Source organism: Doryrhamphus excisus, chromosome 21, assembly GCF_030265055.1.
Source record: "Doryrhamphus excisus isolate RoL2022-K1 chromosome 21, RoL_Dexc_1.0, whole genome shotgun sequence".
NCBI classification, from domain to species: Eukaryota; Metazoa; Chordata; class Actinopteri; order Syngnathiformes; family Syngnathidae; genus Doryrhamphus; species Doryrhamphus excisus.
Genome location: NC_080486.1, coordinates 6,838,463 through 6,853,773, shown reverse-complemented (window position 1 = coordinate 6,853,773; position 15,311 = coordinate 6,838,463). Strand labels below are relative to the sequence as shown.

The following is a 15,311-nucleotide window of genomic DNA, read 5'->3' as shown; positions in this document are numbered from 1 at the left end:
GCATGATGACTGCGTAAATGACTGTACTGTACAGAACTATTGGCTTGTGCATGTCCACACTGCTCATGGTCTTCACTGTGTTGGTGACTAAACATAACAACTGCAAACAATGGCAGAGAAAAGCCTGAGCCATCTGAGTTGTCATCACATCTCCTGTTCCCATCACAGCTGAGTTCCTAAACAGTGTTGCCGACCCCTGCCCACCCCACATCCCTGGATGCTTCTGTTTCAAACCTCCCTGACAACTGCTGAGCAAAACAACTGCTTTTTAACCTCAATGACACATGTTTCCTCACCCTCAGCTCACCCTCAGCAGATAAATGCTGGCCCACATTCCCCCGCCTGCTGTCACGTCTCACACCCTCCCCTAACCTTGTACTATTTCCCCCGAAACCTTACCTGCATCTTCTGCAATGTCTCCTGCAGCCTCTTGGGAGGCTCTAACAGTCCCACTAACAAGAGAAGCTGAAGAGATGTTCTTCCTAATCTTTGCTGCATCCCGTTTCCTGGTAACACATCTATGTTCAATAGGGGTGGGACATAGTAGCAATGATGGTAAATGATAAATTCATAAGGTTGAATCAAAGGCAACTGGGCTTCTTCCATGCAATTGAATTTGCTATGTAATTCCTTTGTTTGTTTTCTGAGGGACCAGCATGAAGAATAGTTTAGTTCTTTTGACTCACTGTCACATCTGGCCTGTTTCCATCAAGCTACACACTTAGTACACACACTCAGCAAACAATGACCCCAACACGTTTTGTGGTTGATGTTTACAAACTGGTTTTTTTTTGCTGATGATGATGATATGCCTTTATTCGTCCCTGAGTGGGGAAATTTAAACACGGGCAGCTTTCAAATTGTCCTGCTGTAAGCCAAGTGTTAGAACCAAGAGTATGGTCAGTGGGGAACTTCTTCACCCTCATTTACGTCACTTTGTGTGGAGTCCAGTTGCCCAGGATTGAGCCATTGTGTAGAAGAAGACATGTTCAATTCCCGCCCCTACTTGACTCTGTCTTTCTCATCATGTAAGCCAGTAGAAACATTGTACTCATTTTTGTATCACCAGTGTTTGTGCAGTCACTGTTATTTGTATGTGTGTAACATGTAGGTTTTTGTTGTCCTTTTTGTGTATTTTTTTCATTTGACAACCACTATCTGTTTTGGCATCTGTGTTTGCAGGCTAACGGAAGTACTAAAAGAGTGGGAGGGGATCATAAAACGACTTCCCCCACTGTACCCGTCTCTAAAATCCCTGCTTTTTATCCTAGCACAACTAAGAGCACCTCAGACGCCTTTAATCCCACTAACCCTCCCTCCTCCAAGTCCTCCTTGCTGTCCCCTCACAATGCTCGTCTCACTGCCCCCCCCTCCTCCCACATTCCCTCCCTGTCTAACGGATGCCTCAAACCCCCCTCACAGCACGCAGGTAAAGCTCTGTCGTTCTCCTCGCAGACCCAGAATGGTCGAGTGCACTCCTCCTCCTCCTTTTCTTCCTCCTCCTCCAACTCCCCCTCCCCTCTGTCGCCCACACCTTTGGGCCCAGGTGGAAAGAGCATCCGCACCATACACACCCCCAGCTTCACCAACTACAGGGCCCACAACGGCGGCAGCAGCAAATCCTGCATCCCAACAACCTCGGTGGCTAAGGACGCTATTTAGACCCGCTTTTGCCGCCCTCACCTCCTCTCTTGTAGCAGGTAGTCAAGTGGTGTTATCTGTGTTTATCTTTTTTAGTTTGAAGTGAGGCACTCCCCCACTTCATGTTTTATTTGACACCAGTGCTTGCTCGCCATCACGTTGAATAGTTTTTCTCTCAAAGTCTATTTTTATTCATGTTTGTAGCTAAGTTCATGTACTATATATCACAGACGGTGTACAGATTGTCTTTTATTTTTCATACCAGAGCTTTGGATAGCATAGTATTTAATGTGTGGATGTTTATGTACACAGCCCTTGTAAATGCCTTATAAAGACACTTTATTGACTACTTTCTCATCAACTTTCAACTGCCAAGATTGAAAAAGAAGAGACACTGAGTAATAACAAGCGTGCCTATTTGCCAAAGTTGTCCAAGCCTGACTCAGCCACACCCTTTAGGGGATTTGGGGGGGGGGACATGTAGTCTCTAATGTCATGGAAAACACTCCACATGTACAGCACATTGGGTAAATGCCTCCACTAAGACAGTATAAGTAGTTTTCTTAACATACCAAAGTTTATTTGTATGCATGCCTATCAGATATTTTAGGAGTGCTGTAAAAATAAGAGAATAACGTTTGCACAAAGTGACAATGTAAATATTTGTTGGGTTTTTTTTCTTTTTGTAAAGCTTTAAGTCATATCGCCATGTGGTAAAAAAGCGCATGCTTGTAAAGCATCAAGCTTCCATATTGGATTTTCCGATTAAAAGACTTCCTGTGATGAAAATGTGAGTGTGTGTGCATTTTTCATATGCAGCACTTCCATTTCACTCTTTGCATTGATGTAAGAAAACCATGTCTTCCTCGGCATCTTTCCATAGCAGACCTCTCCCACAGCCTCCTGCTACCATGTGGGGGGGGGGGGGGGGGTCTACCACCTGTCCCTGAGATGCTGGCCCTTGTAAGAGAGGGTACTGGTATGTCTTTGGCTGATGGTGGTGGCCTCTGTCAGTACAATCGCTGCGTCCAGGAGGAACAGGAGCTGCAACTCAACTGGGACCTGCCACCAGCTCTGCTTGGAGGGCTCCTCGACGTCCAGCCTGCTTTCCATCCTGCAGGGCTTCCTGGTCCCACTCAGGGAGCCCACAAAAGACAGATAGAAAGATGGCAGTGGCAAAAGGTCCAATGTAATTTTTTTAATGGGGCCCAGAATTCCTGGTGGTATCCTAAGTATACAGTATTGTTAGAATTCATTAATCTTCTACCGCTTATCCTCACAAGGGGTGCTGGAGCCTATCCAAGCTGTCTTCGGGCGAGAGGCAGGGTACACCCTGGACTGGTGGCCAGCCAATCACAGGGCACATATAGACAAACAACCATTCACACTCACCTTCATACCTATATGGACAATTTGGAGTCGCCAATTAACCTAGCATGTTTTTGGAATGTGGGAGGAAGCCGGAGTCCCCGGAGAAAACCCACACATGCACGGGGAGAACATGCAAACTCCACACAGAAATGACCAAGGGTGGACTTGAACACCGTTCTCCTCGCTGTGAGGCCTGCACGCTCACCACATTGTTTGAATTGGTTGGTAATTTAGTGTTCCAGACACAAAGTTGTAATCCAAATAACAAATAATGTAACTAGTTACTTTGTGTCGTGACTAAGTGAAATAAGGCATTCCTTTTTTATAATTAGTACAGTGTAATAATTACTTTTTGAGTTGCTTCTGCAAAACCGTATTGATCATTAACATAATTATGTATTTTTGGTATAATAACATTTATTAGACATTTTTTATATATAATATGATGAAAAGGATGTGAGTGTGGATGGCTGTGTACGGTATGTGCCATATTGGCTGATGACCAGTCAGGTTGTATCCCGCCTCGGGAACTAATGCCTGGATGAAAACGGATGTGTGGCTCATGTGGTTAAAAGCGACTGCATCTGCCGTTAAGCGACGACGAATAAGAAATAAAAACAACATAAACAATGCCTATTGACTTTTATAAATTTAGTTATCATTTTGCTTTGCGGCTTCCGTAGAGGCTCCTTGTTACCAAGGCAGCCAGGAAGAAGCTTTTTAAGTAAGTCGCTGACACTTCGCTTCTTTATTTTTTAACCTTTTTTGAGCATGAAGCGTTTCCTATTTCAAGCAGATGTACCCCCATTTTATCATCATTTAAAATACTTCCCTCCACCCCAGTAAGGTTACGGTAGTATAGCTAGTCATCGCTATCTCCATGATGCTAACACGCTAGCTTAATACGCAAGAGGTTATTTTGATTGCTATTAGATTCATGTAGCTTGTCAACAGTGTCTGCTGCTTTCAATATAGTTTTACTTTAAGGAGGGCGTTTTAAAGCTACAGTTGTCGTTGGCCAGCAGCAGCAATGCGCCCCCCTAAAGACTGACCGCGCGCCCGCCATCATGGGCACAGCCTCCTCCCTGGTCAGCCCAGGCGAGGTGATCGAGGACGGCTATGGGGGTGACGGCGGAGAGGCCTGTGAGATCCCCGTGGAGGTCAAGCCCAAAGCCCGGCTTCTCCGCAGCTCCTTTCGCAGAGGACCTCGGGTGATCGGAGCCAGTTTCAAGTCAACGGGCTCGGTAGACCTGGAGTACGCCGCCGAGTATGAACGCCTCCGGAAAGAGTACGACATCTTCCGTGTGAGCAAGAACAACGAGATCACATCTATGCAAAAGAAGGAGGCTAAGCTAGATGAGGAGAACAAGAGACTGAGAGCTGAGCTACAGGTCTAACGATCTAATCATGTCCTCATCCAATGTAGTGAACTGACGTACCTTCCATGTGCCTGCAGGCTTTGCAGAAGACCTACCAAAAGATCCTCAGGGAGAAAGACAGCGCTTTGGAGACAAAGTACCAGGCCATGGAAAGAGCTTCCACATTTGAACATGACAGGGACAAAGTGAAAAGGCAATTTAAGGTAAGCAGTAACAGTAAGTTCACATTCTATTGTCCTCTGTCTTATCAAGCTGTGCACCGTCAGATTTTTCGGGAGACAAAGGAGAAGGAAATTCAGGATCTCCTTCGTGCTAAGAGGGACTTGGAATCCAAACTTCAACAACTGCAAGCTCAGGGCATCCAGGTTTATTATCCCAATGATTCTGATTCAGACGACAACCAAACAACCGTGACAGGTACAACAAACTTGTCAAATACAGTGGAACTCTCAAGATCCTCACATTTCTTTCACAATTTAGTAAATGTATGTTCAAAGCTGGGCCTAGCCAATTGCCCCTTTCCTATATAACCTGGTAGTTTGAAATAACCCCGTGCATCTCCACTAAAATCTTGTTCCTCGAAGGGCTAAAAAAGTTCCTCCGAGGCACCAACTATTGTGGGATGGTCTATGCTGATTTTTCTCTCAGATCCATTGCTTGGGTGTCCTTTCAGTCTTTTGTATGTGTTAACATCACTGTATGTAGCCAGTTGTGTTAAGAAGTACGGGCATCTCCACTTGTCTGCTGGCAGGATTTTGATGTTTCTCAAGGGAGAGTTTGTTCCACTTCGGTTTCTTCCTAACAGCTGATTATGTTTCAATGATTTGTTCAACTTCTGGTACCGTATTCACAAAGCTTCTCAAAGTCCTTTCAGAAAGTTCCTAACTTAGCCTAAAAATTCCTAGCAGGGAAGACTGATTGAGAAAGCAACTCTGAGCAAGGAGGGGACAGAAACCTTTATCTTAGTGATGATAGCGATACCTCATTATAACAATCATGTCCTAGATATCCATCCATTTTCTGTGCTGCTTATCCTCATTAGGATCACAGATGTTGTAGACATAAATTATAGAAAATAATACTCAACCTTTATGTAAAAACTTTTTTAAAGTCTTAACTGTAACCCTACTTTTGACCCACCCTATATTGATATTCCTATTGTTATGTTTACTGTCCATGCTAGTAACCTTACTACTTCATGTATTTGATATTAATGGTGGATGCAGGCTCATGTGTCAGTCATTCCTGTAATTTGCTCATGATATGAGGCTGTGAAAGCGCCTTCATGGTCTGGCTGGTCACTCTGCGGACAGAGGGTTCGACAGACCCCACTGTTTCAGTTAACCTGTGGCCAGGTATCGCAATGATGAGATGACTTGCATTTCAAGCCTTATAGTGTTACTACACTGGAAGCTCATCCCTGCATGATGGAGCTGGTTGCGTGTTATTACATTGCTGTCATTTACGTATGGATCCTTTTGTGCAGTCTTTCCACCATCTTGTCTGTTACACCACTCTTCGGCTTCTTAAAGGGTCCTCACAACTCCTAACATTTTGTTGCCTTATGAGCTTTGTGAATATCTTATATCTTTGCAAGTAAAAAAAATGTATTGGACTTTGAGGAATTGTAAGAATGATGTCAATAAGAGCTATTTTTTAGCCCAAGGGCGCTTTATGAATATGGGCCCTGGAATTTGTTGTGCTGTTATGGCAAAGTTCAACCGTTTGGCCCAAAACCTCCTCAACTGGTTGGGTGAGATTTCAGCCTGACAATTTCTTGACCCATGTATCCGAAGTCATTGATTAAAAGGCATGTACAGTGTGCATTATGTCCTCATCCGTTGTGTGTATGGTAACATCAAACATCTCTCAACGCCACGACAAAGTTCAATCCCAATTCTTCTTTGGGAAAGAAGCCCTGCAGACATGAAAATAAAACCCCCATATAGCCCTAATAGGAGTGTAGTGACCTTTACACTCCTATTATACTTTGTTTACAAAACATTGCTCAACTCTAAAAACAAAACTTTGTTTTCCCACTCTATCATGGCCGACATAGCTGACATGCAGTGTAACAATGTAACATTAGTGACGCCTGCTGACCGGAGTACTACATATTTCTTTTTTTTTTTTTTTGGACTATTGATAGTCCATAGTCAACAGTGAAACATTCATTCATTAATTTTTTACCGCTTACCCTCACAAGCGTCGCAGGGGTGCTGGAAGGCAATCACAGGGCACATATAGATAAACAACCATTCACACTCACATTCATACCTATGGACAATTTGGAGTCGCAATTAACCTAGCATGTTTTTGGAACGTGGAGGAAACTGGAGTCCTCGGAGAAAACCCACACATGCACGGGGAGAACATGCAAACTCCACACAGAGATGGCAGAGGGTGGAATTGAACTCGGATCTCCTAGCTGTGAGACCTGCGCACTAACAACCATTTATTCATTCATAAATTGTTCGAAAAAGTGTGAGGGAGTGATGCATATGAATTTCTTGTGTGTCCAGCTGCAGGTACACAATGTGAGTACTGGACTGGGGGCGTGCTGGGAAGCGAACCCTCCATGGGCAGCATGATGCAACTGCAGCAAACCTTCAGAGGACCAGAGTTGGCACACAGCCTCATCGACGTGGAGGGTCCCTTTGCCAATGTGAGCAGAGGTAAGTCAGCAGAGTGATGTGTGATATGTTCAAGACATATGAAGAATGATGACTTCTTTTCTGGTTTTGACAGACGACTGGGATGCTGCGGTGGCTAGTCTGCTGCAGGTGTCCCCTCATGTGCCTCAGGCCTTGTGGAGCAACACAGTGCGCTGCTACTTCATTTCCACACCAGAGACCAAAGCAGAAGTGGACATTTTTAGCAAGGTCTCTCATTGTTTGCCTGTACATGACTTCTTTTAAATATATACTGTAGGTCTTTCACAAGATTGCATGTTTAAAACGTGACCATATATCTTGTTTAGAGTAAAATTGTTATGCAGGAACAGCACTATCAGAAGTCACTACAGAAGTCTATCAAACTGTGAACTGTGGCCTTGGTACTGTAAATGATAATACTCATGAGGCAGGATTGGAACCGACCATTCAGTACTTTTCGCCCACTATGAGCCTTTCAATCCTACCTGCACCAATGTTCTCAGCGTCTAAGAATTTAGAACTACAAACAAACTGAATTTGTAGTTTGTTCATTTAAAATTGGCCATCACTTCATCCAAATAAAATAATTATACGTAATGTTTTATCTTGGCTTAGCGCATCTCACAGTCTACACCGTGTCATAATTACAATCAACATTTTTATCTTGGAGTTGGGACTAACATGTTAAGCATTGAGAGGGAGTGATGTTGGCCTTGTGTATTTTTTGGAAAAAAAACATTGCAGCTGAGTGCAACACTTGTCATTTGTCACTGTTTCCCGTGGTGACACAGAACCGGCGAAGTTTGATACAACCAAACTCATCGCACATTTGAAGCAGTGTTGCACGGGAAACTCCCATGGGATGGGAGCTAAAGACAAGAAGTCATTAGCTATAACTGAAACGATGACCGGGGGATAAATCGAAAATTTACTGTTAGGGAAATTTACTACGATAATTTACTACGATTATTGAGGATCAGAAGTGAAAATCAGGACACCCTTAATATTTTGTCATTGTTTTTTTACAAAAATGTACTGTTCTTGTGAACCCAGTATCATGTATGGTCTCATTTTGTGAGTGTATAATTACACCCCTAATGTGTCGCTATTAGTGTATTATTAGTGACTGTTTATTCATTTTGTATTTTTCATGCTGTGGTTGTAGAAACACGCACCTGTGCTGAGGAGGCTGTGTGAGGCTCTGGGACATTTCTATCTGAACATCTGCTTTCCAGAAAACAATGCTGCCTCATACACTGTGGTCCGAAAGCAGGAGATAGAGAGGAGCTCGGTGTGCGTGCTGCTTATCAAATCCACCATCAGCAGGTAACATTGATCATCATTTACAACGAAAGTCATCACTGCATGGCTCTGTGGTGAGTAACTTTATTGTGGTGTGAAAGCCCTGTGGTGGAGGACTGTCAGGAGGCTTTTGTGAAGAATCCAGATGGCCATCCTTTAATACTCTACCTCAAGACTCAAGAAGATGCTGATCTGTCTGGGCCGACAAGGACACTTTTGGAGAGACTCAACGCTGCAGACAAGACTGCTAAAATAAAGGTGCGTTACATTTTCAAGCTGTAAAAACAGCACACAGCTTCAGATGTTCGTGTCTCAGAAGGTAGCCATTCACAACATAAACATTCACTTTAACCCAGCATTAAGCCAGGGTATGAATTATCCTTTCGCTAGGGGCAGAAAGCAGAGATTAGCTGAACATTACCCAAACAAGCATAGGGAGAGCAAGTGAACTTCATGAATGTTCCTGCTGTGAGGTCACAGTGCTCATCACCAGAAAGAATAGCTGAAACTCTTCGGGCGTACTCACACCTCACACTAGGCCAGGGTTTACAACCTGCAGCTCTTCAGCATCGTCGTTGTGGTTCCCTTCGAAATATTTTTTAACACCCGAATGGGGAAAATGTGCCTCTTTGTAATGAGTTTTAAAAATCTGACTTTCTGTGAGATGTGAATGCATCGTGGCTGAGTTCTGACTGGTGCTTGGATAAGCACGGATGCCAGACACGTCTTCTCCCCCAATGCAGTAAACTAACCATCAATGATCCTCCCTAAAAAGAAACATTGGTGTTGCACCACGGGCAGATTACATTTATGCTACATACATATGTAATGAGAAACAACACAAAATGCTGAAAGACATTTTCAACACGTTCAGAAAAGTTATTTATTTTGAAGTAGATCCCTGAAGTCCAGCCCTGCACACGGCAACCTCGAACGAACGACCACATATCATGGTGGTGTTGGGCACCACACGCAGGAGGCGCGTAAGTCGCCTGAGTCATTAATTTTTAATGGAACCTACACGACAGGGATTATTGTGAGTCTGCTAGCCAAGTGACATGTGAAATCCATGCATGATTAATTTTATGCTCGTGCATGTCATCGTCCATACATGCAAATTGTGATACAATCCCAGAAAGTTGAAAAATACCAGCTAAATTTACATGAATTTACACATACATATTTATGTCAACTTATCTTCAATAATTACTTAGAGCCAATACAAGCAGGAGTACCTGATCAACTCCACTTCTTCTCCTCTGAACTACTTTTGATACCCGAAAATTCCCACCAAATCTGGCAGTCAATCAAAACTGTGGGAGGCTCTTGATTGGCTCTGAATGTGAGTGTGTCACTGCACATTTCTTCAGGTGTCAGGTAGTGAAGTTTAACCAAGATGATATTATCATAACCCTCTAGTTGGCATCTGTTACACTTGCACACTGCACTTCTATTTGTTATATTCCGCTGTTATAACTGGTAAAATTAAAAAAGATTCACTCTGCCATTTGTATCGAAATGAACTTTTGGGCTCCATAATCAAAGGTCAAAATTCCCAGCCTTTTTTAATGATCAGTGCGCTCACAGCAGTCAAGTGTGTCTGACTCTAGGTATGAAGTAGACCTAGGCACAGTGTCTTTTAGACTGGTCTACATTAGTAAGACGGTTTGTGGCCCTGTACCTTTGGACCAGGGGAGTCTGCCCTCTACTGGTCGTTCGAGGCAATGCAGTACTCACGTTGAACATCTTTGCAGGTGTTGGATCACAGTGGTTCTGCAGAAGATGGGGCTGCCCTAATTTCTGCTCAGTTGGAGAAAGTCATCAAACAGGTACCTCCTGTCTGCTCAGTTGTAGTTATTGACTTTTGGGGTTTTGAACACTGCCTACCCTTCCTTTCAGGAGTTGCTTGGCCTCGAAGGAGCAGACGCTGACTCAAAGGACTCTGGGATTGATGAGGGCCGCGAGGAAGACTTGGGCGATGTCCTGTGGGACCTGCATGATGAGCAGGAGCAAATGGAGTCCTACCAGCAGGCTTGTAGCAGCACCAGCTCTCAGCTGGGCTTCCAGAAGGTGGGCTTCACTTGAGCACTCTTCTCAATGGTGATGGTCGTCTTCACCAACCTCATTGTTCTCTCAGTATGTGGAGCGTCTCAATGACATGATCGCCGCCCCTCCTCCCACACCCCCTCTGCTGGTGTCAGGTGGGCCAGGTTCTGGGAAGTCCCTCCTCCTCGCCAAATGGTCAGAACTCTACATGTCCATCCTTCTTCCTCCAAGCAGAACATTCAGTGTGTGGCTTGTCCTCTGTAGGATTGAACTGCAGCAGAAGCAGACCCCCAACACCTTGTTCCTATATCATTTTGTTGGGCGACCCCTTTCCTCGAGCTCAGAGCCCGTCCTCATCATCAAGCGCCTCACAGTCAAAGTAAGACATCTTTATACTTTTAATGACTGCTTTGTAACTTTAGGAATAACATGTTGTCTCATTGACATGCTGTAGCTGCTTCAACACTTCTGGTCCATTTCGGGCTTGTCCATGGAGCCCAGTAAAATTTTGGAGGAGTTCCCACGCTGGCTGGAGAGGCTGTCAGCGCGTCACCAAGGCAATATCATCATCATTATTGACTCCATTGACCAAATACAGGTGAAGCCCCACACACTCAAACCAAATTTGATGATTTTGTTACTTCAGTTGTACTTCACAATGACACATTTGCCTTTTGTGTTCATGTAGCAAGCAGAAAGACACATGAAGTGGCTGATTGACCCACTGCCTGTCAACGTCAGAGTGGTCGTGTCTGTTAATGTGGAGACGTGTCCACAAGCCTGGAGGTCAGTCACACGTCCAAAACATCACATGAAAATGCTGAAAGCTGAATTTTGTGACCCTGTTTCCAGATTGTGGCCCACTCTCCACTTGGATCCACTGAGTGTCAAGGAGGTCAGGAATGTGGTGACTGCCGAGTGCCAAAGCGTGGATCTTCAGCTGTCCAAGGATCAGGTGCAGGCACATCCCGACACACATCCATCTTGAAGGTGTGGGGACATACGTATTTAACTTGAGCTTTTCATTTTATAGGAGAAGAAGCTGGAAAGACATTGTCGTTCTGCATCAACCTGCAATGCTCTATACGTCACACTGCTAGCAAGGATGAGCACCAGGTTGGACATATATCAAATATATGGCGATTTAGACATAGACATAAATGAATAGATATTGATTAATTTATTTTGGGGGAAAAGAGAGCTTTCCGTTTATAATATAATAGTATTTTCATTTTTACAGTAGCTGGTACTGGTCACTGGAGAAAAGCCTTGAGCAGTGCCTCCAGTGTCAGGACACCTTGGCTCTCTACCGCCTTGCACTCAAAATTATGTTGGACTCTCTCAGGTCAGACAGAGAGCAATACTACATGAGAGAGGTAGGACACCACACTAGTTTTATAGAGGTAATTTTTACAATCCTGAACTGTTTTTTTTGTTTTTGTAGATACTGTGCCTTGTGTATTCCAGCCATAATGGAGTGAGCGAATCGGAAGTGCTGGATCTTTTCCCAGAAATGGAATTTGCCATACTGTCCTCACTGCTGTACCATCTGAGCAGAGTCTGCATTATCACCCTGCGCTGTGGCCTCATCAGGTTCCAGCACCTGCAGGTACGTCCAAATTTGAATAATTATTTCACTATCCACATATGTACATCTGGACCTAACTCTCTTGTGTTGCCAGGCGTGGGAAGCAGTGAGTTTGGAGTTCCTGAGTGGTGGATGCAGCTGTAGTACCTACAGAGACAAACTGATCCACTACTTCAGCCAGCACCTTAGGTTCTGCAGGGCACACATCTTCCCTTACTTCAGTTGCCCATTCTTTTTTTTCGTCACTTAATTTTGTGTGTGTTTGTAGTCATGATGGTGTGACGTGGCGTGTTGCAGACGAGTTGCCCTGGTTGCTGCAGCAACAAGAGGAAAAAAGCAAACTCCAGCTCAGCCTCCTGAACCTGTTTGTGTCCCAGAACCTGTACAAGAGGTTAATATGTCAAGTCCACTGATACACACACACCAGTACACTAATAATGAAGGGTCTGTACGTGTGCTGCTGTCTTTAGGGGTCATTTCTCTGAGCTGCTGGCCTACTGGCAGTATGTGGGTAAGGACAAGAACTCCATGGCCACAGAGTACTTTGACTCTTTGAAACACTATGAGAAGAACTGTCAGAGTGAGGACAGCATGACCAACCTGGCCAACTTGTATGAGACTTTAGGGCGCTTTCTCAAAGATTTGGGGCTCCCCAGTCAGGTGTTTCCTATGTTTATTAGAAAAACGAGTTTTTTGACAAGGTAATGCTGTACCTATAAACAACCTTCTATGCCTGCCCTGAGTAGGCTGTGGCTCCTCTACAGCGCTCACTTGAAATCAGAGAGACTGCCCTGGACCCAGACCACCCTAGCGTGGCACGCTCCTTGCACCAGCTGGCTGGGGTGTACGTCCAGTGGAAAAAGTACGGCAATGCCGAGCAGCTCTACAAGCAGGCGATGGAGATAAGTGAGAACGCTTACGGGGCTGAACATGCCAGTGTGGCACGAGAGTTGGAGTCCCTTGCAGTGCTTTACCAGAAACAGAACAAGTATCTTGGCTCCATTATTGATTAGCACATTATTGATTCAGTGATCATCCACCTGAGCAATGCTTTCATCATCTTCATCAGGTATGAGCAAGCGGAGAAGTTCAAGAAGAGGTCCATGAAGATAAGGCAGAAAACAGCTCGCCAGAAAGGTCACATGGTGAGAAATCCATACAAAACCAAGTGCAATCATTTTTCCAAAAATAGTAAAAACTCATGTTGGGCCTCCAGTATGGCTTCACTTTGTTGCGTCGCCGAGCCCTCCAGCTTGAAGAGCTCACCCTGGGGACAGACTCTGCGGACTGCGCCAAGACTCTCAATGAACTGGGCGTGCTTTACTACCTCCAAAACAACCTGGAGTAAGACACATGTCACAACATTCTGGCCAGAGGCGTCACTAGGTCTGAGGACGGGGGGGGGGGGATGCACAGGATATGAATGAATGTAGTAAACATTAGGAAATCCAAAAAACAAATAACGAACAAGAACCGGGATATAACTCTCCCACTTTTGGACAGATTTAGTAGAGATACTCAATTGTTTTAGGCCACCATGAAATTTGAATGAAAACACATGCCGAATTTTTTTTTGATAAGACACACTCTACTACTATTATTATCATTATTATAGGTATTATAGGTACATACGCTGCAATGCGCTGCTGGGAAAACATGGACTGGATTCTCAGTGATGTGGGCTTACATGGCCAAGTGGAATGGACTGGGTAATGGCGCAGTAAGGGGCTCTCTACCTTACACCATGAAATAAAGGGAAATGGACAGATTTATGATTATAAATTAATGACAGGTAATGTGAATATTTATTTTAACTCATATTCTTGCCCTATTATATTAAATTTGTCAGATTTTTTTGTAAAAAATGAAGCCCCCCTAAAATAGGCCTAATGATGCCACTGATTCCGGCACATGCCTTGTGTCGTCCCCAGTGCTGCTAACGTGTTCCTGACCCGGTCTCTTGAGATGCGTCAGCGTGTCCTGGGTCCCAATCACCCTGACTGTGCCCAGTCCCTCAACAATCTGGCGGCGCTGCACACGGAGAGGCGAGACTATGAGGCGGCCGAGGACATGTACGAGAGGGCTCTAGACATCCGTAAGAGGGCCCTGTCCCCGGACCACCCCTCGCTGGCCTACACGCTCAAACACCTGGCCATGCTGTACAAGCGCAGGGTGAGGAGGGTCATGTTTCCATCTTGTGAGGCAAAAGCTGATGTCATTTATTCTGTCACAGGGGAAGCTGGAGAAGGCGGTGCCCCTCTATGAGCTCTCGTTGGACATCAGAGAAAAGAGTTTTGGCCCCAAACACCCCAGCGTCGCCACGGCACTGGTCAACCTGGCGGTGATCTACTGTCAGCTGGTAACTCCTCCTCTCCTTTTATGTGCAGTATTAGTTGTCTTCTTTACACAATTTTGTGTGTTTGTCAGAAGAAGCACAGTGAAGCCTTGCCCCTCTACGAGCGAGCACTCAAAGTATACGAGGACACTTTGGGACGGTCACATCCTCGCGTTGGAGAGACACTAAAGAATCTGGCCCTGCTCAGGTACACAACCCTTCACTGTACTCATTTGTGTGAGAGATTGTGATACAGCAGTAAAGAAAAAGCTTGCTATGTGTGGGAGTTAGCGCCTGTTTTGAAATGTGATTTACTGTTACCTACATGACTGGAGTAGAATTGCATGCCCTCCCTTGGCAGACATTGTTTGGCCCCAGCGGATGTCTTATTCAAGTTCTGAATAAAACTCCATTTCTCCATGCAGCTATGAAGAGGGCGACTTTGAGAAGGCGGCCGAGCTTTACAAGCACGCCATGGAGATCAAGGAGGCGGAGCCGTCACTGGTGTGTGGAAATGCAGTGTCGCGCCACTCATCCAGCACTGACACCTTCAGCTTAAGGGGACCGGCTCCCCCCTCTCAAGGCCCAAGATGACTTCTGGACAGGGGTAGTCTGTGAAGGTTTGCAAATCATGCCTTGAGATAATGAGGATCGTTATGAAGTATATACAGTACCTCTTTGACAGCATATGCTAGTAATACCTGTTGCAATGCAGTGAAAGTGCCAATATTGTTCTACATTGTATTTGCCAAATAGTATTTGAAAAGACACCCCTTTATGGGCACTTCTTTTCTAATGAACAATTTTCATCTTAATTTAAAAATAATAAGAAAATACCTCCAAAATGTTGTCGTAGTTGATACAGTGTATACAATATGTCAGAAAAGTGAGTACACCCCACACATTTCTGTGGATATTTTATGATATACAGTATCTCTTCATGGAACAACACTAAAGCAACAACACTTAACTGCAAAGTAAAGTAGTCAGTGTAC

General features: G+C 44.6%; 2 protein-coding genes across 14 annotated transcripts in view; both read left to right on the top strand.

Moving 5' to 3' along the window:
* The window catches only part of si:ch211-285f17.1 (sickle tail protein), a 64,388-nt gene extending 61,896 nt beyond the window's left edge, over positions 1-2,492 (top strand). For 5 of the 13 annotated variants that reach the window (XM_058060854.1, XM_058060856.1, XM_058060860.1 and 2 more), the window contains one exon: positions 1,183-2,490. In XM_058060854.1, the coding sequence (XP_057916837.1) occupies positions 1,183-1,662 (480 nt within the window). In that variant the 3' untranslated portion in view covers positions 1,663-2,490. Of the gene's footprint in view, positions 1-1,182 lie in introns of all 13 variants that reach the window. The other 8 variants (XM_058060852.1, XM_058060858.1, XM_058060857.1 and 5 more) reach the window with 5 other exon arrangements.
* A 1,175-nt stretch (positions 2,493-3,667) lies between these two features.
* nphp3 (nephronophthisis 3) overlaps positions 3,668-15,311 on the top strand; it is a 42,987-nt gene continuing 31,343 nt past the window's right edge. Inside the window, exons 1-27 of the mRNA XM_058060812.1 lie at positions 3,668-4,403; positions 4,469-4,594; positions 4,658-4,808; positions 6,914-7,066; positions 7,140-7,273; positions 8,211-8,371; positions 8,449-8,605; positions 10,102-10,176; positions 10,247-10,417; positions 10,485-10,588; positions 10,658-10,772; positions 10,848-10,991; positions 11,082-11,179; positions 11,246-11,348; positions 11,427-11,509; positions 11,634-11,769; positions 11,838-12,002; positions 12,076-12,170; positions 12,250-12,372; positions 12,452-12,641; positions 12,728-12,969; positions 13,051-13,126; positions 13,198-13,325; positions 13,913-14,153; positions 14,215-14,340; positions 14,409-14,524; positions 14,742-14,905. Coding sequence (XP_057916795.1) covers positions 4,080-4,403; positions 4,469-4,594; positions 4,658-4,808; positions 6,914-7,066; positions 7,140-7,273; positions 8,211-8,371; positions 8,449-8,605; positions 10,102-10,176; positions 10,247-10,417; positions 10,485-10,588; positions 10,658-10,772; positions 10,848-10,991; positions 11,082-11,179; positions 11,246-11,348; positions 11,427-11,509; positions 11,634-11,769; positions 11,838-12,002; positions 12,076-12,170; positions 12,250-12,372; positions 12,452-12,641; positions 12,728-12,969; positions 13,051-13,126; positions 13,198-13,325; positions 13,913-14,153; positions 14,215-14,340; positions 14,409-14,524; positions 14,742-14,905 — 3,901 coding nt within the window. The 5' untranslated portion in view covers positions 3,668-4,079. The remainder of the gene's footprint in view (positions 4,404-4,468; positions 4,595-4,657; positions 4,809-6,913; positions 7,067-7,139; positions 7,274-8,210; positions 8,372-8,448; positions 8,606-10,101; positions 10,177-10,246; positions 10,418-10,484; positions 10,589-10,657; positions 10,773-10,847; positions 10,992-11,081; positions 11,180-11,245; positions 11,349-11,426; positions 11,510-11,633; positions 11,770-11,837; positions 12,003-12,075; positions 12,171-12,249; positions 12,373-12,451; positions 12,642-12,727; positions 12,970-13,050; positions 13,127-13,197; positions 13,326-13,912; positions 14,154-14,214; positions 14,341-14,408; positions 14,525-14,741; positions 14,906-15,311) is intronic.